Source organism: Castanea sativa, chromosome 10 (assembly GCF_040712315.1).
Source record: "Castanea sativa cultivar Marrone di Chiusa Pesio chromosome 10, ASM4071231v1".
Taxonomy (NCBI): Eukaryota; Viridiplantae; Streptophyta; class Magnoliopsida; order Fagales; family Fagaceae; genus Castanea; species Castanea sativa.
The window spans coordinates 11276321-11301588 of record NC_134022.1 but is presented as its reverse complement, the minus strand read 5'-3'; the positions used below and the strand labels follow the sequence as shown (position 1 = coordinate 11301588).

Genomic DNA, 25268 nt, shown 5'->3' with positions numbered 1-25268 from the left:
TATATCAATTAGTTCACAATGGTGAGGCCCGTGGGACCATGTGAAATCTTTCTTCTCTAAAGCATGCATGTGCTGCTTCTCTGCTCATCAGCTAAAACAAACATTCATTTTGCTTGGAGAGAAAATTAGGGACACACTTTATCACAAGTGTGTGGAAGTCTGATCACCACTTGATATATGTGCAAGTCAATGTATAACAATATAATGAGAAAGTTTATATACACAAAATAATTTAACAAAAAATTTTATATTTGCTAATGTGGCAGATTGCTAATAGTAGGTGTAGGGACAACAGGCCCAAAAATGCATATTGGGCCTTGAGCTTTGTCTGAGGATGTTCATTGATCCAAAAACAGATAAATAGTATTGAAGATATCAGACCTAGAGGTCCACGAGCAAGTTGCGACTGAGAAGGCTAAGGAAGGTGAGGGGTGTCTCCTCTGCTAAGCGAAGCAAAGGTCAGATGGTGTGCCTTGTTATCTAGAATGACGTTCCAGGAGATTCTATTGATGTTGATATACTTCATGGGAGCACAGAGCAAAGAAACAACTATGAAATATCTAAAAGAAAGCTAATACCATCGCATTGAATGCTCTGTATTCAACTCTTTGACCGCATTGATGAGGAAGTGATATTTGAACAATAATTTTCAGCCTTACAGCTGCTTCCAAAGACTTTAGAAAAGAGCTGATAGGACAAGGACTAAGACCAGCAAAAAAATCTACACGTGGAGGACGGAGATGGAAAATGGGATATAATATAAAATAGAAAGACGTCCCTAAGAGGGAAAAAAAAAAAAAGGAAAAAAGGGAGAGAAAAGGGGAGTAGTGATCAAGAGAGGAATTTGTAATCAAACTTGAGATATATATATATATATATATATATATATATATATATATATATATATATATATATATATATATATATATATATATATATAAAAGAATTGATCTCCTCGGATTTTGCCGAGGATGATTTTCTTTCGATTTAATAAGTTTATCTTCACTTTCTTGTCATCTGGATTCACTTTATTTGTTGTCTAACTCATTAAAGCCCAGTTTTCCAACTTACTCTACAAATTCATTGTATTGAGCTTTTTGGGCCAAAGTTCATCCATCCTTTGAGCTTGGGAACCAAATTGCGTCCTTGCAGTAGGTCAAAAAGTTATGTAAGTAACAAGTCTAAATGAAAATTAGTAAAAACTTGATTATTGAAAAAAATATTGTTTGTTTCTCAAAAAAAAAAAAATATTGTGAATTTTTTTGTTTATGTATCATTAATTGCACGGCAAAGATTATGTCCATAGACTTTTTGGAAAACCTTTTTTTTTTCGGAAAACATTATTAGATTTTATTTTGCGTATGTCTTTTATGGAAGAATTTTTTCAAAATTCAACCACGTCTAATGCTTTGTCCAATTATTATAATTTGAAATTCCATAAATCACTTTTCATGAAAGGTGAGATTTGGAGGGAGTTATATACTTATATTATATGTATTTAATAAAAACTTTTTGCCATCTCCTACTGGATGACGTTATTTTACCAAAAAGTCTATGAGTACAACTTTTACAATTGCCCTACAATTATTTATTCTATATGGCTGATTGTGAGTACTAGAGAAAATATGATAGACTTATATGAATGTGATAGACAATCAGTGACTATTTGTCACATAAAATACTTATGGGCTATAGAAAAAAACTTGGTCTCAGAGCAATGATCTGGCTTACACATACAAATTTTCTTATGTGAGAGACTGAAACACTACTCTAATACTTTGTAAGAATTACCCATGAGTAATAATATGATAAATTAAGGTAGTGGTAGTAGAACAACTGTTCTTTTACTACAATCACCAGCGTCCTAGCAATTGAAAACAAGGCCTAGAAAGACATAGGGGACAGGTTGTAGGTAAAGAGCCTCTTTCATTCAAGAAGAATACCAACAAACATATTTACAAACGATAGGGACACATCCATGTATTAGGATTCGCATCTTTTATTCAAATCAATTATCCACAATCACGATGACACAAAATCATCATTTTGGCATCACAGCATCATCCAACATACTTGTCGAGAGGGAGTTGATATTCTGCCAAGTCTTTCCCTACGAAATCTGTCTCTCTTTTGTTTTTTGGGTGCAATTCTTAATTTCTTCATATGATACAAGTGTCCTTAAGATTTAACTACTTCATTCTTCATACATTACTTTGAAGCATATATATATAGTTCCCCGTAAGATGAGAGTATAGGTTAAATAGTAGTATATAATAAATTAAAGAGACATGTAGGAAAGATTTTGATGATCTAGGGCTTTTCATTGTGAATGGGTGGTTTCCGATGGGGTTGCGCATAATCCATCACTATACTCACACTGTTGTCCACTCCCTCATTTTCTATAGCATCTACTGTTTCTTTAGCAGTGTCATGTTGCGCAGCTCCCAGCAATGACCGTACGTTCCTCTTCAATCCCTTCACAAGAATTTCAGCATCATATAAGAGAAAAATGATTGTCTTATTATTTTTTTTTTAAGAATAAAGGAAAGTGAATTGAAGAAAAGAAAAATAGATAAAATAGAATTGAATAATCAAAACATTTTCGGAAAGCACCCCCCCCCCCCTTTTTTCAGTGATTAATAAATTAAGATTTCACCCCTCAACTGTGCAACTAGGAACTCAATTCAAAAGCAAATATTAAGTAATATACATGAAAATTTATGATTTTAAAATTAAAAAAATACAAAGAAAATGAAACTTGAAACTCTATTTTTCCATAAGTTTACGTATCATGGAGATCAAGCAAGCATAGAAAAACTTTCTTAAATGCAGTATATTAAGTTTTTCAATTAAATTTAAATATATAATTGTATTGACTAAGAAAAAATAAAAATTATTTTTTTCCTATGATATTTAAATTTAATGTAATTGTGCGTTTAAATTTAATTGAAAAATATAATATATTATTTAAGGTATCGTACCTACACTTTACCCTTAGTTTATATATAGAAATAGTAAGTTTAGTTTGAGAAAGAATATACTTGTTCTAACCGTTTGATGGTACTCCCTTTCCTTTTATTTTATATGGTATTTTGAAGGGTATTGTATCTACCTTAATCATAATTGTTCATTTCAAATGTTTTCATTTTGGTCTTTTATTTATATTCATAAAGGTACTACCTTCTTATTAAAAGAAAGAAAGAAAAAAGAAATTATATTCATGAAGGAACAAGGGAGAAAAAACATTATTTATTAGTTTTTTTTGGCAAATATTATTTATTACTATAACCACAAACATAATTACCTTTCCAAAAACATAGAGGCATTGTCCTCTCTCTCTCTCTCTCTCTCTCTCTATATATATATATATATATAAATATATCATTTTTCTTAGTAAATACATATAAGACCAACACCATCTGTCGTCATTTTTCACATGCATTGTCACGCAAACATATCGATATCATATGACACCATTTTCTCATCTTAGTTGTTTTGCTCTTGTGCATATACTTATAGCTAGAATGATGCATGCATGCATGGAGTGCATGCGCATACCCATTGCCATCCTTAATGAGGACATGGTGAAGAAGGGTGGGCCATTATTAGTCTAGGAAACTACCTTTCCGTACATACAAAACTAAACCATGCAAACCATTTTTTGATGTAAACGTAGTATAAACTATATATACAAACGTATTCGGAGAGTTAAAAAAAAAAAAACATGGAGCAGGTTATCTACCTGTATACTTCTCGCCAGTTGTAAATCTGTGTGGAAAGGCGACAATATAAGATTCTCATATCCTGCACATCGCACCAGTAATATACGTATCAATCAAATAATAATTTTGATACTAAAGTATAGAAGTAAAATTTACAATTTTGATACTTGATTAACTGTGTATACAAATTTTGTGCAATAGTTATTCACAAATAGTATTACTTTAAATTTAACATTAATTACAAAAAAAAAAAAAAATGGTGAAGTAATCAAGTTTCACTTTCAATGAGCTGTCTAGATGATAATCACTTTTCCCATGCAGTTTGAGTAAATAAACCCTCCTACGCTTAGGAAAATAATCAAAATATAGATAATATAATAACAAGTCTAACATATATATGTAAGTCCTCCAAAGTTTCTGACTCTAGTGGGAAAAACAAGAAAAGAAGCTAGGTAGTTAGGAACTTAGCAAGTACAAATTTGATAAGGGAACTAATTTTCTTTTATGGAAAAGAAGTTGGAGTTTAATTCTCCATGCACGTTTATATCTTTTTTGAGGAAGTTAGGTGCAAAGAATTCATCACAAAAATCAATTTGAAGAGAACCTGAAGCTTCCCCATTTTCTTGTTTCTTAAAGGGGACCTTTGATTTCTTCTGCTTGTCATGGCAGTTATTTCTTCCATCGTATTTTACACTTTCTTGTTGTGATATGCACTTATCAAAGGGGCAAGGCCTCGACCTTGATGTGATTGTTGTCTCAAGAACTTTTGTCCTTTCTGCATCCTACAACGAACCAAAATTTTAGATCATTCTCCTTGAAAATGCTTAACAAGTAATTTATAATAATTGTTTAGAATACTTTACAAGTTATTTCTTGCATATGAAAGAGAAAAATCGTATAGTCATCATATTGCTAGTTTGACAAAAATATATTTAGTGCTCTTATGAAGGTTTGGATCAAAATTATTATATATATAGATACTTGAAAAGTCAAGAGAATTCATTTAAGTTTTAAAAAATTGTACATAAAATATATAACTTTAATATAAAAAAAAAACTTTGAAGATTGTTAGTATAACATTATGAATAAGAAATATATAAGATAGTTGAAGTCAAAACCAACCTTGCTGAAATAGTCAGCTTGTTTTCTATTCTCCTTATCAGTAAGTCGTAGACGGGAGGCATCACATGCATGCAAAGAAAGACATAGGAGAATGAGGAGAATAAGAGAAGACATGGTTGGAGGTAATGGTTTTGAACTGGATTACCAGGTTAAAAGTCACAGAATGGAAATGCATGTGGTGTGAATTTAGTGTTAGGTTTCCCAGTATTTGTAGTGGTGGAGCCAAGGAAAAGCATTAAATGCAGGTTTCGTATGTAATGAGAGACGTTCTTTAAGAGAACATGCAGGTGTTTGGGTGATGAACATTGAAAACGAAATTCAAGATATTGAGGGCCTCCCTTGTCCCCTTCCTCTCTCACTTTTTAATAAACTGGGGGCCTCAAGAAACAGAAAGGCATTATAGAGTTACATGGTGAAAAAATTTTATAAATCAAGAGAAATGACCACTTTCCACTTATATGTTAGGGCGAAGCTATAAATACATTCATATATATAATATTTTTTTACTAGTTTATTTTATCCTTAAGAAATAATTTTTCACATCTTGGTTTATATTTTACATACTCTGATCACAAATCACAAAATAAAGTTATATATATTATACTTGTATTATATTTTTTTAATCATGTTATAATAATATTTTGTTATAAAGTTAGTGATTAAAAAAAAGTAAAATTAATGATTATTTAAGCATTTGATTAATTAAGAAAGCACTTAGTGTATTATTTATATATAGATGAGTGTGATTGTGTAGGTTAATAATTAATACAGTACTAATGAGTTGAGTTTTGCCATTTAGTTCAAAATATTTTTATAAAAACAATGAAAAATAAATAACGATAATTGCATAAAAAATTATATAAATTTAACAAAGTAAAATTGTCAGACCTACCCATATTAACAAGAAATAATAAAGATTGATAATGAACCATCATATAACTATTTCAAAATATAAAAACTCGTAAAAGAAAATTATAAAATTTCATATATTTGCATGCATTTTTTTTTGTCAATTATAATTCGATATATTCAAGTTCTCTTTTTTATTAAATTTTGTTTAATCTAAGTTTCTTAATTTAAAAAAAAAAAAAAAAAATTGGAGCCATCAAGGTAACGAAGGTATATATGTTACTCAAAAAAACAAGGAAATTTAGCTCAGGGTAAAAGTAAAACATTGGCCTGAGAGGCCTGGTGTAAAAAGAAATATATATATATATATATATAGAATATGGAAACAGGAGAGCTAGGACATACGCATGTGTTTTTATAGATGACTTGCATTCTTTGTCTCCGCGCTACAAGTTAATTACTGCATAACTTGCAAGTTGCAACTACTTCATTTTGTTTGTACTAGACAGTGAACATGCAGCGAAAATTGAATGCATCTCTCATTTCTGCAAGTTACTAAAGGACGTGACTAATGGACCAATTATTCCTAAAAAATGAATAAAGACAATGGACATAGTTGAAATAGAAGCAGTTTCCTTAGCGAATATAATAAAGTGACCATGGTCAATCTGTACAAATTAAAGTGTTGGATCGTTTTCAAATTGAATACATGTTGAAATATGTATTTCTTTATGTGAAGTGTTGGATCGTTTAATAGATATATGAAGTGTTAAGTGTTGGATTGTTTCAAATTTATGAAAAATAAAGGTAGCATACATTGAATATTAACAAAATATTTTAAAAAAATTACACAAAATAATTATTCTCAACACATTTTCGAATTAATTATTTATCAAAATAAAACTTGAAAATTTTTAAATCTTGAAAATCATTTATTATTTATATTTTACTAAATTTCATAGTAATTTTCTTTTCAATTTAACTATAGAATCAAGTAATACTTTAGAAAATCATCTTCATATTGTGAAGCGTAGTTTGATAACATTTGTGGTTAAAAATGCTAATTTCATAGTTACAGTGATAAAGTTCAAATGCAACCAATCTATAAATAAATTTTTCCAAATTAAAAAAATATATATATATAAAAAAAAATCTATAATTGAATCGGTAGGTAATCGATTTTTAACAATTTGAAAGATTCTGTAAAAGGAACAATGATGAATATAAAAAGAAAAAAAAAAAACGCGTGTATTTAAATTTAGGGAAAAAGGAGGGAGGGTGTGTTAGGGCTAGGGGTCATGGGCTCATGATACTATAGTGGGTTTGTCTGGTAGTTGCATTCATTATTGTATTAGCATTACTCAAAGGATCTATAATAATTATCGTGTTAAATTCCTATTCCATTATTTTTGGAAAATTGTATCCAAAACATATCCAACTATGCATTAAATAAGTTGTAGGCCTTTCCTGATCTAGGAATTGAAATCGAAGTTTAAGATGATCAAGACACAACTCTTTAAGAAACTACTGGATCTATTAGCTCAATTGCAGGCCTAATTGCACTCAACTGATCAAGCTTTACTTAAGCTCAACTATAGGCTTGACACTATTTGACCGATTAAGCCTTGGGATTTTAGATTAATTCTTGATTCAGGCACAATTTGACTTAATTAATTAAGGCCTTTGGAATTGTTCCCTACACATCTAAAGCATAGAAGGTACACCTTAAGTCAATCTAAACATAAGAGATGAGAGATCTCTGCGTGGATGTGCACCAAGGGTTATGTACCAAACAAGTATCTGTCGTCAACAATTAAAAATCCAGATAGGTGATATTTTGGAAGCTATTGCGTCTATCAATTCAGTCTAGCAAGTGGTTGGTAAACCTTCAAGTTGGTAATTGATTTGAAGTCATAAATAGGGTATTTGTGTTGAACATTTCTATGACGAAAAAGTTCAATAGGTTGCAAGCTCAAGAAACAATATTTTATGGAACACCATTTTTATTTATCCTACGAAATATTATCACAGCAAGAAAGAAACCATAATAGAAAGTTCAAATTTGGATAATCCCAAATCAAAATCTTGTCTCGGCCCATGAAAATACAATCTTGATCTTCCCTATATTTGAAATAATCTTTGTCAAGAATTTTGTAATTTAATGACATAACATGCTCTCTTTTATTAGAAAAATCAAAGTTCAAATTCCCTTTCTCATTATTGTCACTATTTGAATTAAAAAGTAAAAAAAGAAGAAGAGGAAAAGTTTTTCCCAACCCCATAAACAAGCAGTCCTATCCCAAAATCCTCGAAAAGGTTTCAACTATCTAGGTTAGTATCACAGAATTTGTCCTACAAAGAAGACATATTAGACTCAAAACAATGGTTTCTACTTCTACTTCTTGAAATTTAGGGCCAATTGTTGTCTACTAATTTTTTATTTTTCCTGTTCAATTAACTTTTCAAATTATTTATTCACCACCAGAAAAAAAAATTGTTTCCACATTCCAAATTCCTTTTTCTTCACTTCCATTTGCACAATTTTAACCGACTTTTTAGATTTCCTTTAATAGGTATATATTTCATATAAAGATATTAAGATTCAAGCACCCAATTTATTTGATAATTCAATGCAACTGGGAAAAGGAGGATTTAAATCCTCAATATTTTCCTTAGAAATGTTAGGAAGTACTTATTAAGTTACAAGATTTTTGACGATTCAAACACCCAATTGCAACATAAAAGAAATCAAATAAATATACATACTAAATCCAAAACAACAAGGGGAGCAAGCAAACTCAGTAATGCTACACATAGATTAAAGTAAGTTGAATTGAATGAAATTCAAAAATGGGATGATGGGGTTGAAATGTAAATGAAGGTTTAGGAGGAACATGTGGGATCTATAGGGAGTGGGTAGGTAGGGTAAGGGAGTGAGGAGACAAGGGGACAAAGGAGCATGGCCAATACCGTCTCTTTGCACCTCCTCTTCAGAACATTGAAAAGGGTCGACTCCTCTAACTCCCACTGCCGTCGGTATCAACCTTTGCATCATCCCAACTTACATGTACACCATGTGTTACTTACACATCATTATTATTATTATATACAGCAACTAATTTTACTTTACATGAGTCTAGTAAAACAATTTGTTTAACGATTAATGAATCAGGCATGCACAGTTTGTTATCTTCAAAAATTGTGCTAAGTTTGTGTATCCATTAATTCCATTTACTTATCCTATAGAGTATGTCTTGAAAGTGCAAATTGATATTCGTCCATTAAAGAAATGATACTTCAAATTTCTCTTAAAAAAATGCTAATTCTCTGTATACTACATAGTAATTGCTTTTATCTACGTATCAAATGATCAAGCATATAAGCCTTTTGGCTCTAGCTTTTTTTTTCTATTTCTCCCTCTCTATAGATAACTGGCAACTCTCTCTCTCTCTCTCTGAAAATGATCACCATATTCGAAAATCTAAAAAAGACAATGCTAAAAAAACTTACCAAGCCAACACTAGCTAGTGTCTTTTGGTTGTTAAAGTTTAGTGGACGCTGATCCTCCAGAGCCAAAAAGGTTTTGGAAGTTTGGGCGTCCCATAAGAGAGATTGGCTTTGGATCATGGAGCTCCAAACCTGCAAATAAAGCTATTAAACAAACCAAGTTAACCATATACATTTACAGTTGAGTCCAAATCTTCTGTCCCACTTTTCCTGCTCCACTCTATACTCCACCAATAAAAACTTGCCACGTGTTCAAATTTTTAATTAATTACTACTATTAATTAATAACAGTAACATTTAATAAGTCAATAATGATAATAATTAATTAAAAATTTAAACACGTGGCAAGTTTTTATTGGTGGAGTATAGAGTAGAGCAGAAAAAGTGGGACAGAAGATTTGAACTCTTTACAGTTTGATTTTTACAAATTAATAATGATGAGTTTAGGTAGTAGGTACACACTACACAACTTTATGGCAGGTTGTCATAATGATGCTTAACAAAAATAATGTTGGTGGTTGACCAGTGTGAGATCCAATAAAACCTTGTAAGTCATGAAAAAAGTTGTGAGGTGGCATGTTTTTTTTTTCTCCCTTAATTACAACAAGAGAGAGAGATTCAAATTTTGGTTCTCTTTCATAGGGTAATCGGGTAGTATTATTGAACAATAGGCCCCGTAAGACTGATGGACTTGACTAACCCCAAGAACGATAAGGAATCTTTGGAGAGGACCCCAACTTAAGCAAAGTGAGGAATGACCCTTTTTTTTCCCTTACAACAAAAGTGAGAGAGAGATTCAAACTACCAACTTAGGCTCCAAGTGTTTTATTGTAATATTTTTCAATGAAACAAATAGAGTCTTGGATTCTTTTCAATGAGAGAATTGAGTAGTACGTATCACTTAATTGCAGGGACGTAGCCAGAGCCCAAAGGTTTTTCAAAAGATTTTTAATGAGAGAATTGAGTAGAATTTAGGTTCTTACTTCTCAGGGAAGATACTTTCGCTTTTAACAAAAGATTCCAAAGGTCACTCTATATCAGTCAAGTTGTTCATTATGCACAGAATTGCACAAATTAGGAAGGGAGGAGAAGGGAAGTGTTGGATCTGTATATGCAACATGCCAATCAAAATATGTAAACCCTACATTTTGTGAGAGTTCCAAACTTGACAAGTCCTTAATTAAATACCACAAAGGTTGTGTTTGAATGACAACATTTGGATTTGGATTTGAAATCCATTAATTTAAAATGCCTTGATTTGAAATCTCTTGATTTTAAAATTCTTTGTTTGGGTCTTTTTAAACAATGAAAGATTTGAAATTCCATTGTTTGGATACCTAAATTTGGATTTGGATTTGGATTTAAGATCAATAAAATATATTTTTTTAATTATTATTTTTCTTAATCCTTCTACATTTTAATTTTAAATACATGAGGTAATATAGATAATCCGAAAGAAATAAAATCTTTTTTTTTTTTTTTGCTTGGGATAATCCTTATTGATGATGCAAAGAAGATCAGTAGGCTGGATGCTTCGGACTTGAAAGGACTACTGGTTCTCTCTGCGGCCTGAAAAAAGAAAGAAAAGCGAATCAAAGGCGGCCCAGGGGTAGGCCAAAAACCCTCCGATGGCAAAGTTAGTTTTTCTCTCTATGTTATCTGAGTTCCAACTTTTTTGGAGTAAAAAATGAGCATACCTTGGCCTTGTCTGAAACAGCCTTTATATAGTGTTCTTATAGGCGGTTATCAAAGTTGGAACTTCTTCTGGATTCAAGGAGAGGTAGAAATCAAACGTAACTTGCATAACCGTTTAGAAGTTACACTTCTGTTCCATAACGGATACCTGGCGGTTATGCGTGGGATAAGGGACTATCACGTCATATTCGGAGATTTTCCTAAGTATGGTACCGTCGTCCTGGAGTTCCTTAGTTGAGTGCTTTGGTGCACGCGCAGGGGCTGTCTCGTCTAACAGGCAAATTCCTTCAAGACGAGGTTATCGGCACTCTGGACGAGTGCATCACTCTGGTGGTGGTTACCTCGTCCAGAGCTCTTCTTCCCTGGACGAGGTAATTGTTGGTAAGTTTCTGAGTGTTTACAATAGTAGGTGGGTTATGGACGACTTGTATGGACGACCTGTATGGACGACTTGGAGATAGGCTAAATCAGTTATCTATTAGTTGCCCCCTATTCAAGGGTCGTCCAAAGCTCTTTGGTTTCTGGACTCGCTTCAACGTATTATTCCCCGTGTCTCAAGATAGAGGACGAGGTTCCAAAGGCCCCAGATTATGCCACGTGTCATTACTTACCTGGGTTAACCGTTGCATCGATTTGGGTTTTTGAGGTTGCCACGTGGTTCTTCCTGATTGATCCTTCCGTTCTGGGTTTTACTTTTCAACACCTATAAATAGTGGATTTCCTCCCCTACCCTCTCCATTTTTCAAATTCTCTCGTTTGACATCTCTCGTCCATCCCCTCGTCTAGGAGTATTCCAGCGTCCCTAGTTTCCTTCGTCTAGAGCCAGGTATTTTCTCTACGATCGTCTTTAGGTTTCCCTTGCATTTCCAAAATGTCCGAAAGTTTTTCTTCGTCTAGCAATAGTGTTGATAGGGAGATAGATGAATATCGTAACACAACTAGCTATAGTGGTTCTAGTAGTGACAGTAGTAGTAGTGGTAATACCACAGACGAGTATGTTTCTGGGGTTCCTGGGGTTCCCTTAGAAGTTTTCCAGGAAGAACTTAGGACGAGGGTAGGGTCTGGGTCTGGGGCTGGTCCCTCTAGCGTGTCCTCGCCCATTAGAAAGGACGAGGTTGAGACTGTATACAGCTGCGCTATAGGGGTTTCGACCAAGACAGACGAGAGGAAATTAGCGTCCCTTATAAGCTGGTACTAAATCCCAGATGAGCTAAATCCTAGATTAGCTGTCTGTGATGAGTGGTGTTGCCAACCTCACTTTGGCATTGGGGTTTATGAAGCCTATCTTCTAGGGGGTCTTAGGCTGCCTCTTAATGCTTTTGCCAGGGAGTTACTTAGTAGGTTAGGTTTAGGTTTGTGTCAGCTAAATCCTAATGCATGGAGACTAGTCGTTTCTATGCAAGTTTTGTGGAGAGAGGTTTTTGAAGGGGATTGTCCTCTTACCGTGGACGAATTCCTTTTTTGCTATAAACCCTCTGAAATTAGTCAATCTCGTGGCTTCTCGGTTCACGGCCCAGGAGAAAAGATTGTAGGATTATTAAATCTTTGGTTACTACAGATAGGAGCTGGAAGACGGAGTTCTTCTTCGTCTCCGGCTTTTGGGCAGGACGCCCTATTGAGTTGAGCAGGGATTCGTTTCCCCCCTATACAGGAGACATAGGGAACCTTCGTCCTGAAGGTATGCTTACCATTACTGTAACATTACCTTTATTATACATCTTTCTATGTTAAACTCTTCGTCTTTATTGCAGGTGTTAGAAGGCCCTCGTTGAACAAGTTCTATCTAGGACGCGTTCAGAAGGCTCGTCTTCACCTAGAGAGGGACTTCCATTCTTTGGTCACCCTGCAGCGTCTTGCGACTTGGGGACTTGGCCTAGAGCCCTCTCCGGAAGCTTTAGCTCACGAAATCACAGTTCGCCGACGTGAGTTCTCGTCTTGAATTTTCTCTTTTTCATTATTTTCTTATTTTTGTCGTCTTAGACAGATTTGTTAACTTATTCATCCATACCTATTATTATCATTATTTATTTTAGGGATGGCCACTATGAAGGAAAACAAGGGCAAGGGAGTCGCGGACGAGCGTGCTAAGCAAGACTCCGAGACAAGGGCTCGTCCTGCTGCTGGCGATAAGAGAAGCCTGTCAAAGGCTATCAACCTTGAAAACCTCCCCAGTCGGAGAGCCAAGCACAGGAGGTCGTCCAAGCCTGGGGTCATCTATCCCGCTGTCCCTGTTCTTCCTCCTCAATCGCCGTCCGTCCAGATCTTCAATGTGGAGTCGTCTGAGCCTGTTCACCCTCCTCCGTCCAAAACTAGTGCTCCTACCTCGTCCCAGCCTCCCGTTGACGTTGTGCCTAACCTTCTTGAGAGTGAAGGCTTGGCTTGGGAGAGGTTTCAACAAGCAGTGTCTGACGAGGACGTGACTGCATGCTATAACATGTCCTTGAAAGATTTTGAACACTCAGGTGTCCACGATCTTTTCAAGGTAAGTGATATGAATTTATTCTCGTCACTAGTTTTGCTTTTATGCTTGTTGACTTTGCTTAATACGAAGACTCTTATTTGCTTGTGCAGGCCATGTCCAAGTTTATAGGCTGCGTCCGGGCGGGCTGCGAGGCTGGACGGGGACGAGGCTACTATTGGAGAGGAGGATCCGGGAGGTCAAAGACGATTGCAAGGGGCTGAGGGCAGGACGGCAAGGCTAAGGACGAGGCCAAGGGTTTGCTTAACCTCGTCGAGGAGCTAAAGGCTGATATAGTGGAAAAAGACTCTCGTCTTGACCACTTCCAAAGGAAAATCGACGAGCTAAACAACTCCCTTGCGAGGGCCAAGGACGAAGCTGTGGAAGAGTTCAAGGCTTCGAAGCAATTCACTGACCTTCTGGATGCCAACTATGCAGCTGGATTTGAGGATTTTCGCATGGAGGCGAAAGAAAAGTTTCCAGAAGTTGATTTCAGCCCCATCGTCCTTCAACTAGGAGGTGCTACCAGTTCTTTTCTTCAGACTAGCTCTGAAGATGTCAATGTTGAAGACGATGCCTCGACCAAACCTGCTCAAGACGACCCTGATGCCTGACGCCTTTATTTGAAGATTTTATTACTATTTGTTCAAGTGTTTTGCTCTCATCTTTTTCTTTCTTTTTTTTTTTTCTTTTTTTTTTTCAATTTATAATACATTTATCTCGTCTGGAGTACTTTTGACGAGTTTATAAACAATTGCCTTTCAAGGCTTATTTCTTAAGGGTTTTTGGACGATGGTCGTTCACCCTTTAATGTCTAATGAATGTGTCTTTGCTTGTCACTATTGTTGTTCCATGGACGAGTTTATGTATTATTTTTTGTTCAATTGCCTTTTAAGCAATGTTCCCAAGTGTTAGGTGATTACATGATTCCCTCATGGACGACTCGCTTAGGACGACGATGATCATTTTGCCTGCCCTATAGGCGACTACTACTCGTATTTTCACAAGTTTACAACGTCTTGACCATTCTCGTCGTTGGAATGCCATGTGTTAATGCCTACTTTCTTTCTTAGACAAGTGGGCCCTGGCCCTTACCTTGGACGAGCATGCCTTAGCATTTTTCTATTTGCTCTATCCCCTTTTTTTTTTAGGAAAGCTTGGACGAGCATGCCTTAGCATTTTTCTCTTCGCTTTATCCTCTTTTTTTTTTTAAGGAAAGCTTGGACGAGCATGCCTTAGCATTTTTCTCTTCGCTTTATCCTCTTTTTAAAGGAAGGCTTGGACGAGTTTGCCTTCGTCCATGGATTTTATTTTTCCTAGGCTTTTGCCTCGTCCGTTGGTATTATTATGGAAACTGGATTTATGCTCCAAATATATAAGAAATTTAAACCATATTATAATTCAAACCATATTATTATATGAACATTGTTCACAAACGCGGCACATGCTTGTAAGCTAGTGCCTTATTAAAATACTCAAGTACATAGCATCGTTTTTCATAGGCTAGTCTGTAAATAGTGCAAAAAGTTTAAGAACTAGTGCACTTTTATTCATAACACATCATAACAGTAGTAAAAGCAAAAGTAAATATAAGCCAACACGCAAATCACAACTGTAATTTTGCCACTGACTTCTTCCCTCGTCCCATCAGCGATAGTACCTTCTCGGATGTTCCACGTTCCAAGGATGCTCTAACTTCCGCCCGTCCGGGGCTTCCGGGTAGTAGGACCCCTGCCTCTTTGCGGTTGATTACCCTGTAGGGTCCTTCCCCGATTGGGTCCCGAGTTTTCCATGGTGGGTTCTGGTTGCCAAGGAGACCCTTTTGAGGACAAGGTCCCAACAGAAACGTCTGGGTTTTACCATGGCATCATGCTGTCTGGCCATGAGATTTTTGTACCTTGCCGTCCTTTGCTCCGCATCCATTCTTACCTCATCAATAAGATCGAGGTCAAGGCGAAGTTGTTCCCTGTTGTCTTTCTCCTGGTACTCCATCACTCGGTGGCTTGCCATATGGACCTCCGCTGGTATGACAGCTTCGCTCCCATAGGCTAGTTTAAAAGGGGTCTCTCCTGTCGGAGTCCGTACAGTCGTCCTATAGGCCCAAAGAACACCTGGTAGCTCGTCTGGCCATATCCCTTTTGCCCTCTCAAGCCGAGTCTTGATGATTTTCAGCAGGGATCGGTTTGCCACTTCTGCTTGCCCATTTGCCTGTGGATGGGAGGGTGAAAAATAGTGATTCTTGATCCCAAAATGATTGCAAAAGTCCCTGAAGGGTGCGTTGTCAAATTGACGTTCGTTGTCAGATACTAATACCCTGGGTACTCCGAACCTGCATAGGATATTCTTCCATACAAAATTTTTCACGTTCTGCTGAGTGATTGCTGCAAGAGGCTCGGCTTCTACCCACTTGGTAAAGTAATCTATTCCTACCACCAAAAACTTCATTTGCCGGATTCTTACGGGGAAAGGACCCAGGATATCCAGTCCCCACTGTGCGAAGGGCCATGGGGCCGTCATTGGGGTCTGGTATTCTGACGGCTGTCTAGGCACATTGCTATAACGCTGGCATTGGTCACATACCTTGACATAGGCTTTAGCGTCTGCTTGCATTGTTGGCCAATAGTAGCCGGCACGGACGATCTTATGGACAAGGGACCTTGCCCCTGAATGATTTCCACACGATCCTTCATGAACTTCCCTCAGAACATAGTTTGACTCGTCAAGAGCTAAGCATCTTAAGTAGGGTTGGGAAAAGCCTCGCTTGTACAACACCTCATTTATGAGGACATACTTGGCCGACCTGACCCTTAACTTTCTCGCTTCATCCTTGTCTTCTGGAATCCTCCCATCTTTGAAGTAAATTATTATCGAACTCATCCAATTCTCTCCTCCTCCTATCTGCTATATGTCAGGGATGTCTATGCTCGGCATGTACTGGATGTCGCCGAACTCGTCTATGACCCCTGCCGAGGCGGCTTTCGCCAAGGCGTCTACTTCCGCATTCTCCTCCCTAGGAAGTTGAATAAAACTTATGGTCGAAAATTTCCGGGCAAGGCGTTTCACTTTGTTGAGGTACTTCTTCATTCGATCTTCCTTGACATCACACATCCCATTTACTTGGTTAATGACCAGTTGAGAGTCTCCTCTGATTGTTAACGACTCCGCCCCTAAGGACTTGGCCAATTCCAATCCCTTGAGTAGAGCCTCGTACTCAGCCTCGTTGTTGGTAGTTGGATACTACAGACGGGCCGCACACTCCAGCTTGTCACCCTCAGGGGACTTCAGTACAATTCCAATCCCTCCTGCATACAGTGTGGACGATCCGTCTACATTAACCACCCACATTTCATTTCCTTCATCCTTGTCCAGGTCGTCCTGACTGGGGGTGAATTCTGCAATGAAATCTACCAACGCCTGCGCCTTTATCGTGCTCCTTGGGAGGTACCTGACATCGAACTCGCTGAGTTCAACGGCCCACTGTACTAGCCGTCCAGCAGCTTCCAACTTGCTCATCGCCTTTTTTATGGGATGGTCTGTTAGGACGTTGATGACGTGTGCCTGAAAATAATGTCTCAGCTTCCTGGAAGCCGTGATTAATGCGAAGGCTAGTTTCTCCATCATCGGGTATCGTCCTTCTGCCCCTCTCATCGCGTGGCTTGTGTAATAGACCGGCTTCTGGACTCTCCCCTCTTCTCTGACTAGCGCTGAGCTTACTGCGTGTGGGGACACTGCCAAGTACAAGTACAACTTTTCCCCAGGTACAGACGGACTCAACAGTGGTGCCGTCATTAGATACGTCTTCAAGTCTTGAAAGGCCTTTTAACACTCGTCCGTCCATTCAAAAGCCTTCCTGAGGACTTTAAAGAATGGTAAACATTTGTCAGTAGCTTTCGATACAAACCTGTTGAGGGCGGCGACTCGTCCAGTAAGAGACTGGACTTCCTTGATATTTTTCGGTGGCTCCATGTTCAGTATCGCCTGAATTTTATCCGGATTCGCCTCAATTCCCCTGTGCGACACCATAAACCCCAAGAATTTACCCGTTGAAACCCCGAAAGCACACTTGCTCGGATTTAATTTCATGTGGTACCGTCGCAACGTATCAAAAGTTTCTTGAAGGTCGTCCAGATGTTTGTCCTCGTCCTGGCTCTTCACCAGCATGTCATCCACATAAACCTCCACATTTCGCCCGATTTGAGGACGGAACATATGGTTAACCAGCCTTTGGTAGGTCGCCCCCGCGTTCTTCAAACCAAAAGGCATTACCTTGTAGCAATACAACCCTTGGCTCGTCACGAATGAGGTCTTCTCCTGATCCGCTTCATTCATCTGAATCTAGTTATACCCTGAGAAAGCGTCCATGAAGCTAAGTATCCTGTGACCTGCCGTCGAGTCCACTAACTGGTCAATGCGCGGTAATGGGTAGCTATCCTTGGGGCAAGCTTTGTTTAGATCAGTGAAGTCCACGCACATCCGCCACTTGCCATTGGCTTTCTTGACCATGACTACGTTCGCCAACCAGTCTAGGTAATGAACTTCTCGAATGAACTTCGCGGCGACCAACTTCTGCACCTCTTCCTTAATGGCATTGTCTCGCTCGAGAGCAAAAACTCTTCTCTTCTAACACACCGGTTTCGAATAGGGACACACGTTCAAGCTATGGGTAATGATGCTCGGATCAATGCCAGGCATGTCCTCATGACTCCATGCAAAGACATCGAGGTTTTTCTTCAGAAACCGAATCAAAGCGTACTTTGCCCCCTCTTTCGTGCTCGCCCCAACTCTAGTAGACTTCTCGGGCTGGTTATCGTCCAAAGGGACGTCCTCTAATGCTTCAGTGGGCTCAGCCACGACCCTTCTTCCATCTATGCTCATTGCCTGCATGTGCTCGTCCATGGCCAGCATAGCTAAGTAGCATTCTCTGGCAGCCAGCTGGTCTCCTTGTACCTGGCCTACTCCGTGCTCGGTTGGAAATTTGATGGACAGGTGGTAGGTAAAGGTTACCGCTTTCCAGCTATTCAAAGTTGGCCTTCCAATAATTGCATTATATGACGATGCACAATCAACAACAAGGAAATTTACCTCCTTGGTTATCTGCTGCGGATACGTTCCGACGACCACTGGCAACGTGATGGTGCCCACAGGTTGCACCTTCATTCCTCCGAATCCTACCAACGCGAGTTCATGGTCGAAGGCGGAAATCTCGTCCTAGCCTCGTTTGTTGGAATGCGGGGTAGTAGAGAATGTCTGCGTTTGCCATTGTCTATCGATACCCTCCTGCGAGTCGTGTAGTCGGAGATGAGTAGGGTGATGACTATCGCGTCATCGTGTGGGTGGTGAATTCGTCACCTTCCTCGTCGTGAACGTAACGGCTCTTGGTCTACCTCCCTCGTCCTAGGAGGTCGTCCGGCAGTTGGATGTTCTGCACCACCTTCGGGTATGTCTTCCTTGACTTGGACGGCTGGCCGTCGAGTTTCCTCCTACAATTACCCTTATCTCTCCTAGTGGGGGGCGTGATGATTCTTCCACCTTGGCCTTCATCTTCTCATCTCTTTGGTCTCGTCCAAGGAAGTTCCTCAATTTTCCTGTCTAATGAGATTTTCTATCTGCGCTTCAAGTCAAAGCACTCGTCCGTATCATGCCCGTGGTCCCTGTGAAAACGGCGTACTTGCTCCTATTACGCTTGTTGGGGTTTCCTTCATTTTGTCTGGCCACTTCAAGGACGGATCATCCTTGATCTGCAAAAGAACCTGCTCTAGTGGCATAGTCAGGGGCGTGTATTGCTGATTCCTCGCGAAGGAACTGGCCTTCTTACCATCCTTATCTTTCCTCTCGTCTACCCGAGCTTTCTTTGGACGAGGTCCTTGATCCGAATAACGATGGTGACCCGCTTCTGAACGTTCTGCCCTTTTTCTCTTCTTGGCTATGATAGCGTCCTCAGCGTTCATAAAATTCTGGGCCGAGTGGACGAGATCGGCCATGGTCTACGGTTCTTGCTCGTAGAGCTTATGAATGAACAAGTTAGAATTGACCCCATTGTGGAAAGCGGCCAGTAATAGCTTGTCATCCATCTCGTCCACCGTCAGGGCCTCCCTATTAAAACGGGTGATGAAGGATCGCAAACTCTCATTTTTCCCTTACTCTATGGTCAGTAAGCTGGAGGAGGAACGCTTGTGACATTGCCCTCCAATGAAATTGTTGACAAACAACTTACTCAACTCTTCAAAGGATCCCACCGAGTTTGGGGGTATTTTACCGAACCACACTCGTGCCGGTCCCTTAAGTGTGGTGGGAAAAGCTCTGCACATAATCTCGTCCGGGACTCCTTGTAGGTGCATGGTTGTCTTGAAAGTTGCAATGTGATCGCAAGGGTCGCGATTTTCATCATACGAGTCCAGAGAAGGCATTTTGAACTTTGGAGGTAGGGGGTGACTGCTGATGGAAGCCGTGAAGGGGGAGTCCGTTCAGTGAACTATATCATCCACTAGGTTCGCTCGCCTCATGTTTTCCCTCATTTCATCCATGACTTTTCTCATTTGGTTCATCTCTTTTTCCAAGTGCGGCACCCTTCTTGAAGCGGTACCCCTTGTTTGATCTTCGGACTCTATATTTTCCCTTCCTCCTTCCTGACTTGGGGCCCTTCCCTCCATGTGCCCTTCTTGACGCTGCCTCCTGAGGTTGATCTCCCTATTCAAATCCACAGTTCGACGTGTCGGTTCTCCATAGCGGCGGCCATGGATTGTATGTCCGAATAGAAGGCGGTTGCATTACGGGTCTTGATACGATCACGAAGGGGATTGCTGGATGCATCCCTACTCTCCTGGTGGCCTGGGCTGGTAGCCCTTGATCTTGTTCGAACCATTCAGCCTTTTGTCTGGGATAGAATAACTTTTTACAACAAAACACGATTGAACCAAAAAGGACTGAGTAGTGTTGGTATGCTCTGCCCTTGCGTTCTGTTTTTTTCCCACAGACGGCGCCAACTGATGATGCAAAGAAGATCAGTAGGCTGGATGCTTCGGACTTGAAAGGACTACTGGTTCTCTCTGCAGCCTGAAAAAAGAAAGAAAAGCGAATCAAAGGCGACCAGGGTTGCCGGCCAAAAACCCTCCGATGGCAAAGTTAGTTTTTCTCTCTATGTTACTTGAGTTCCAACTTTTTTGGAGTAAAAAATGAACATACCTTGACCTTGTCTGAAACAGCCTTTATATAATGTTCTTATAGGCGGTTATCAAAGTTGGAACTTCTCCTGGATTCAAGGAGAGGTAGAAATCAAATTTAACTTGTATAACCGTTTAGAAGTTACACTTCTGTTCCATAACGGATACCTGGCGGTTATGCGTGGGATAAGGGACTATCACGTCATATTCGGAGATTTTCCTAAGTATGGTACCGTCGTCCTGGAGTTCCTTAGTTGAGTGCTTTGGTGCACGCGCAGGGGCTGTCTCGTCTAACAGGCAAATTCCTTCAAGACGAGGTTATCGGCACTCTGGACGAGTGCATCACTCTGGTGGTGGTTACCTCGTCCAGAGCTCTTCTTCCCTGGACGAGGTAATTGTAGGTAAGTTTCTAAGTGTTTACAATAGTAGGTGGGTTATGGACGACCTGTATGGACGACTTGGAGATATGCTAAATCAGTTCCCTATCACTTATAATTACTACTTCTTAGCTTTCAATTTGCCTCTGACCATCAAATGAAATGAGAATTTTATTTTATTAATATACTATTTCCTTGGATTAATTATTGGAAGCACATATATAAAAAAATTCGGCATGACAAGTGATGACTAAATATATTTAGTCATAGCCAAGTATCCAACTAAAAAAATATTTTGCCAATTATTGACAACTAAAGTGTTTTATATCAACTAGAGAGGACACCCACAACATTCAAAATCTCAAACTAAAAAATTATTCTAAAGTTATTAACAACTAAAAAGTTATAAATATGTGTCTTTTATACAAATTCCAAAAGAACAAATTAATGGCGACTAAGGCTGTGTTTGACTCAATGTAAAATGTTTTTTGAGTGTAAAATATTTTCAGATGAAAATATTTTTCAGAAATGAAAACATTTTCAGGTGTTTGTTTGCATTCCAAAAAATGCTTTGGAACATATTTCCAAGTGTTTGGTTGTGTACCTGAAAATGCTCTAGAAAACCCATTTTTATTATGTTTCTCACATTTTCTTAGGATCCAAACAAATATTATTATAGAGAATCAAAATATATAAACAATCAAAGAAACAAAAACCAAAACAAAAAAATCAAAATCACAAGACCAATCGAGAGAGAGAGAGAGAGAGAGATCGGTTCGTGGGTGACTTGGTGGTGGCGACGGTAGTGATGACATGGACATGGTGGGTCGATCCAAAGGTGGCGGCTTGATCTAAGAGTGGGTCACTCACTAGGTGGTTCGATCTAGGAGTGGGTTGCTTATACAGTTGACAAATCGGCTCAGGGGTAGGTTGTTTATGGCGGTCCGATGGGCTCAGGGGTGGGTTGTTCACTGGGTCATGGACTCACGATGGTTCGATCTATTTTCCAGTGGCTCCTACTCTCTCCGTGCTCCATTGTAAGTGTTCTCCTCTCTTCTCATTGGCGCGGAGGGGGACACGGCTACGCTGCTTGTCGGAGTGTAGGGTGGACCTCAGACTAGCATTAGAGTGTGGGGTGGAGCTTTGTCTCTCTCTCGTTGGTGCGTTGGGTGGAGCTAAGGTGAGCTTGTAGATGAATTTCGGACCATGTGAGAAGTGTGGGAGAGGAGTGTGTGAGGAGTGAAAAATTGCGGAAATGGTTCAAAGGTAAAATGAAACCTGAAATGAATTTACGGGTTTGGGGGCCGAATTTTACAGTCTATGCAATGGTTTTCCGTTTGACCAAATTTTACATGCGCAACCAAACACACGGCAGGGTGTAAAATATTTTCAGAAATCCATTTTTAGCCGAAACAAATGCAGCTTAAGTAGAATTCGTATCCAATCATTTTTATCATCATCATTTGAAAAACTTTAAAGTCCTCTACACCTCTATGCATTAATTTCTCAAATATTATCATCATTTGAAACCACTGCATGTATCTCTTCACTAGAAGGTTGTGGTTGCTCTTGATTTTTCTTTACTGTGAAGTACTCTTTTACAAATATTGAACAATACTCTTTAAGAGAGGAACCAATATTTGCAAAACTTGTTGATACAAAAGGCTAATTTGGTTGTTATGCAATGGAAGAATTCACCTCATTTTCTCCTTCCTCAGCCATAACTTCAACTGCTTCGTTCATATGTTCTACACCAATGCCAGTAGCTCTATCCCTCCCACACAAGATCTCAATGTCCTCCCAATTGTCAATAACTTTGTTTTTATAAGCACTTGCTTTTGCATTTTTCTAAATAAGTAAAAAAAAAAAAAAATTAGCAGATTATTTTGCATAGTCTAAGCAAATCAATGTAGTGAATGTAGCAATATAAAATGACCTCATAGGCTTATAGTTTCACGGGCTTACTCAGTGCATTGGTAATTTTTAAAGAAAAAAGCTACATCAAAGATAGTGCACTAAGGATAGGGCTGTCCAAACCCATCCGAAGAACCGACCCACCCAAAGAAACCGACTGGATCAGATCAGACACCGACTGACTCGACTACTCTAGCGGTTGGCGGCAGATCTTCCCCGCTAGAATCCGACTTCGGTAGGTCGGTTTCAGTTTCCCTCCCTCCAAAACTTGAAAAACCTGAATTGTCCAACAAAAACCCATATTCTAGCAAAAATTCTCCAGATCTCGACGAAAAAACCCTGATTTTAGCGATATTTCAAGTAGATCCTGTGAGATTTTGACTAGATCTGGTGAAATCTCATCGAATTCGGTGAGATTTTTCTAGTGAAATCTCATAGATTCCAATGAGATTTTCGTCGAATCTAGGTTTTCTTACCGTTTTCTCGCAATTTCCTCGCCGTTTTCTCAAATTTATGACGTTGACCGACCCGTCTACCACTCGTTAAAGGTTTGATCAGCCTAACCCGTCTACTTCGGCGGTTGGCAATGGGTGAGATTTTTTGAAACCCGATTTCGTCGAGTCGGTTCTAGGTTGGGCACAAACTCGACTTAGACCAACCTGTGAACAGTCCTAACCAAGGATGTGGGGAGGAATAGAACACTTCCGCTCCATTTTGCATTTTCTTAGACTATAAATTAGTTTCAGGCTCCATTTTGCATTACTTGTTAAATTAGTTTCTATCATTTATAAATTACAGTTGTAGTTGTTTTTTTTTTTTCGACTTAAAATGTTTTTAGTGTTTTTCAGGTGTTTGGTGTGGTGCAAAAATCTTAATTAAATTAAATGTATTTTAGGTTGACCATGAAAATGTAGTGGTTTCTTAAGTTGTTAACAAAAAAGTTCATTTTTCTGTATAAAAAATGAAAATTTTTTAATTGTATGTTCTTAAAAATGATTTTTGGTTATGTTTAAGAATGTAATCAAATACTTAAAAATGAATTTTTTATATATAAGTATTTTCAATTAAAAACATTTTCTCTCATAGCATTTTAAAAATGCAGTAGGACCCATTAATAATAACAAAAATAAGTTGAATAGTAAAATAAGTTGGCAAAAATAATTAATACCAAACGCACACTTAGTCAATTTACATATACACAAGCATACGACCTTCTCTTTCCCTCATTTTCCTACGGTTTCCTAGGGAACCAAACTACTGGTCCACACTAACAATTTACAAGAATAACAAGCAACGAAAAGTGTGTCTATTCAACACAATGTTTGGAGCAAACAGGTGTTACTCTATACCATCGGATCCCCATATTACTCGTTTTTCCGCAATTTCTGCCCTCAATTAAATATCCCTCTTACAGTCAGAGCCAAATCTACCGAAATTCAAATCCATAGCTCCCTCCACTAACTCAGATCTAAATAACCTATACACTTGTATTGCAGGCATAACCTAACCTCACATATTAATTAAATCGATTACTTACTCCTTCACAACTCATAAGCAATTCATAGAAACATTTCATAAAACACATAAATAAAGACAAACCTAAAACAAATTATTGAAAATACTATGAAACAAAATGCACAAACAAAACCCACAAATAAATCAAATGAAACCCAAACAAATTCACAAAAAATAAATAAATTAAATTAAATGAAACCCATAGAAAAAACCACAACCTTTGTGGATTTAGATTCAGTAGAAAGAGAGAAACAGAGAGGTTAAAGAGGAAGATAAGAGTTAAGAGAGACAAACCTGAAGTTGCCGCAAGAAAGAGATAGAGAAGAAGAGCTTGTGAGTTGTGATAGGAAGAGAGAGTCGGAGAGACGTGAGCCTAGAGAGAAATAGAGAACAAACATGCATGAGATTTTCAAATTCCACTGTGTGAGAGAATATTTGAAATCCATGGATTTGGGCCTATCAAATTCTGATTGGATTTGGGGCCTAATCCAAATCCATTTCTTTTAACTTATCCAAACAAAGAATTTGGATTTGGACCCTCTCAAATCCAAATCCAAATTCATGCCATCCAAACAGACCACAAGTCTAAAATGCCCATCACAATATGTAACATCACATCAATGCCCAATGCATGTTTCGTAGCTTCAAAAAGTCCCTCTACATACCGTAAGTCTAAGATGCTTCACAGCTTTAAGAAACTCCTAACTCCTGAGTTATATTTGGTAAGTTCAAGTTTCAAACCTTCCACAAAGAAGAAAACTACATGGCAAATTTGCTACGGCTTAGTTAGTTCTGTAGTTCTGCTACCAGCCATTTGATAGTTCAATGCTAAGCCTGGTTTTGATAATTATGGCCTCCAACCTATACCTGGTGTTTGGTCTAGGCCTAGCCTGCATAAAACAACCCGCAACCAACAACCAACCACCGACACATTAAGGTAGTTACGGCT

The 25268-nt window shown here is 38.3% G+C and overlaps 1 protein-coding gene across 2 annotated transcripts; it reads right to left on the bottom strand.

Moving 5' to 3' along the window:
• Positions 1 to 1981: 1981 nt before the first annotated feature.
• On the bottom strand, positions 1982 to 25268 carry LOC142613146 (uncharacterized). Of its 2 annotated transcripts, XM_075785359.1 has the most exons (5): positions 24614 to 25268; positions 9204 to 9332; positions 4327 to 4504; positions 3743 to 3804; positions 1982 to 2475 (listed from the first exon to the last, which is right to left on the bottom strand). In XM_075785359.1, exons 1-5 carry the CDS (start codon positions 24719 to 24721, stop codon positions 2311 to 2313), a joined length of 642 nt encoding a protein of 213 aa, XP_075641474.1. In that variant the 5' UTR covers positions 24722 to 25268; the 3' UTR covers positions 1982 to 2310. The 2 variants fall into 2 exon arrangements, with proteins under 2 accessions (XP_075641474.1, XP_075641475.1); XM_075785360.1 differs by lacking the exons at positions 9204 to 9332; positions 24614 to 25268 and adding an exon at positions 4845 to 5149.

Coding starts and splice junctions, on each gene's coding strand:
- LOC142613146 (XM_075785359.1), bottom strand. CDS start 24,721: ATGCATGTTTGTTCTCTATTTCTCTCTAGGCTCACGTCTCTCCGACTC. Junction 9,333..24,613: donor CTTTCTTGCGGCAACTTCAG/GTTTGTCTCTCT, acceptor CTTTATTTGCAG/GTTTGGAGCTCCATGATCCA. Junction 4,505..9,203: donor CACTAGCTAGTGTTGGCTTG/GTAAGTTTTTTT, acceptor GGTTCGTTGTAG/GATGCAGAAAGGACAAAAGT.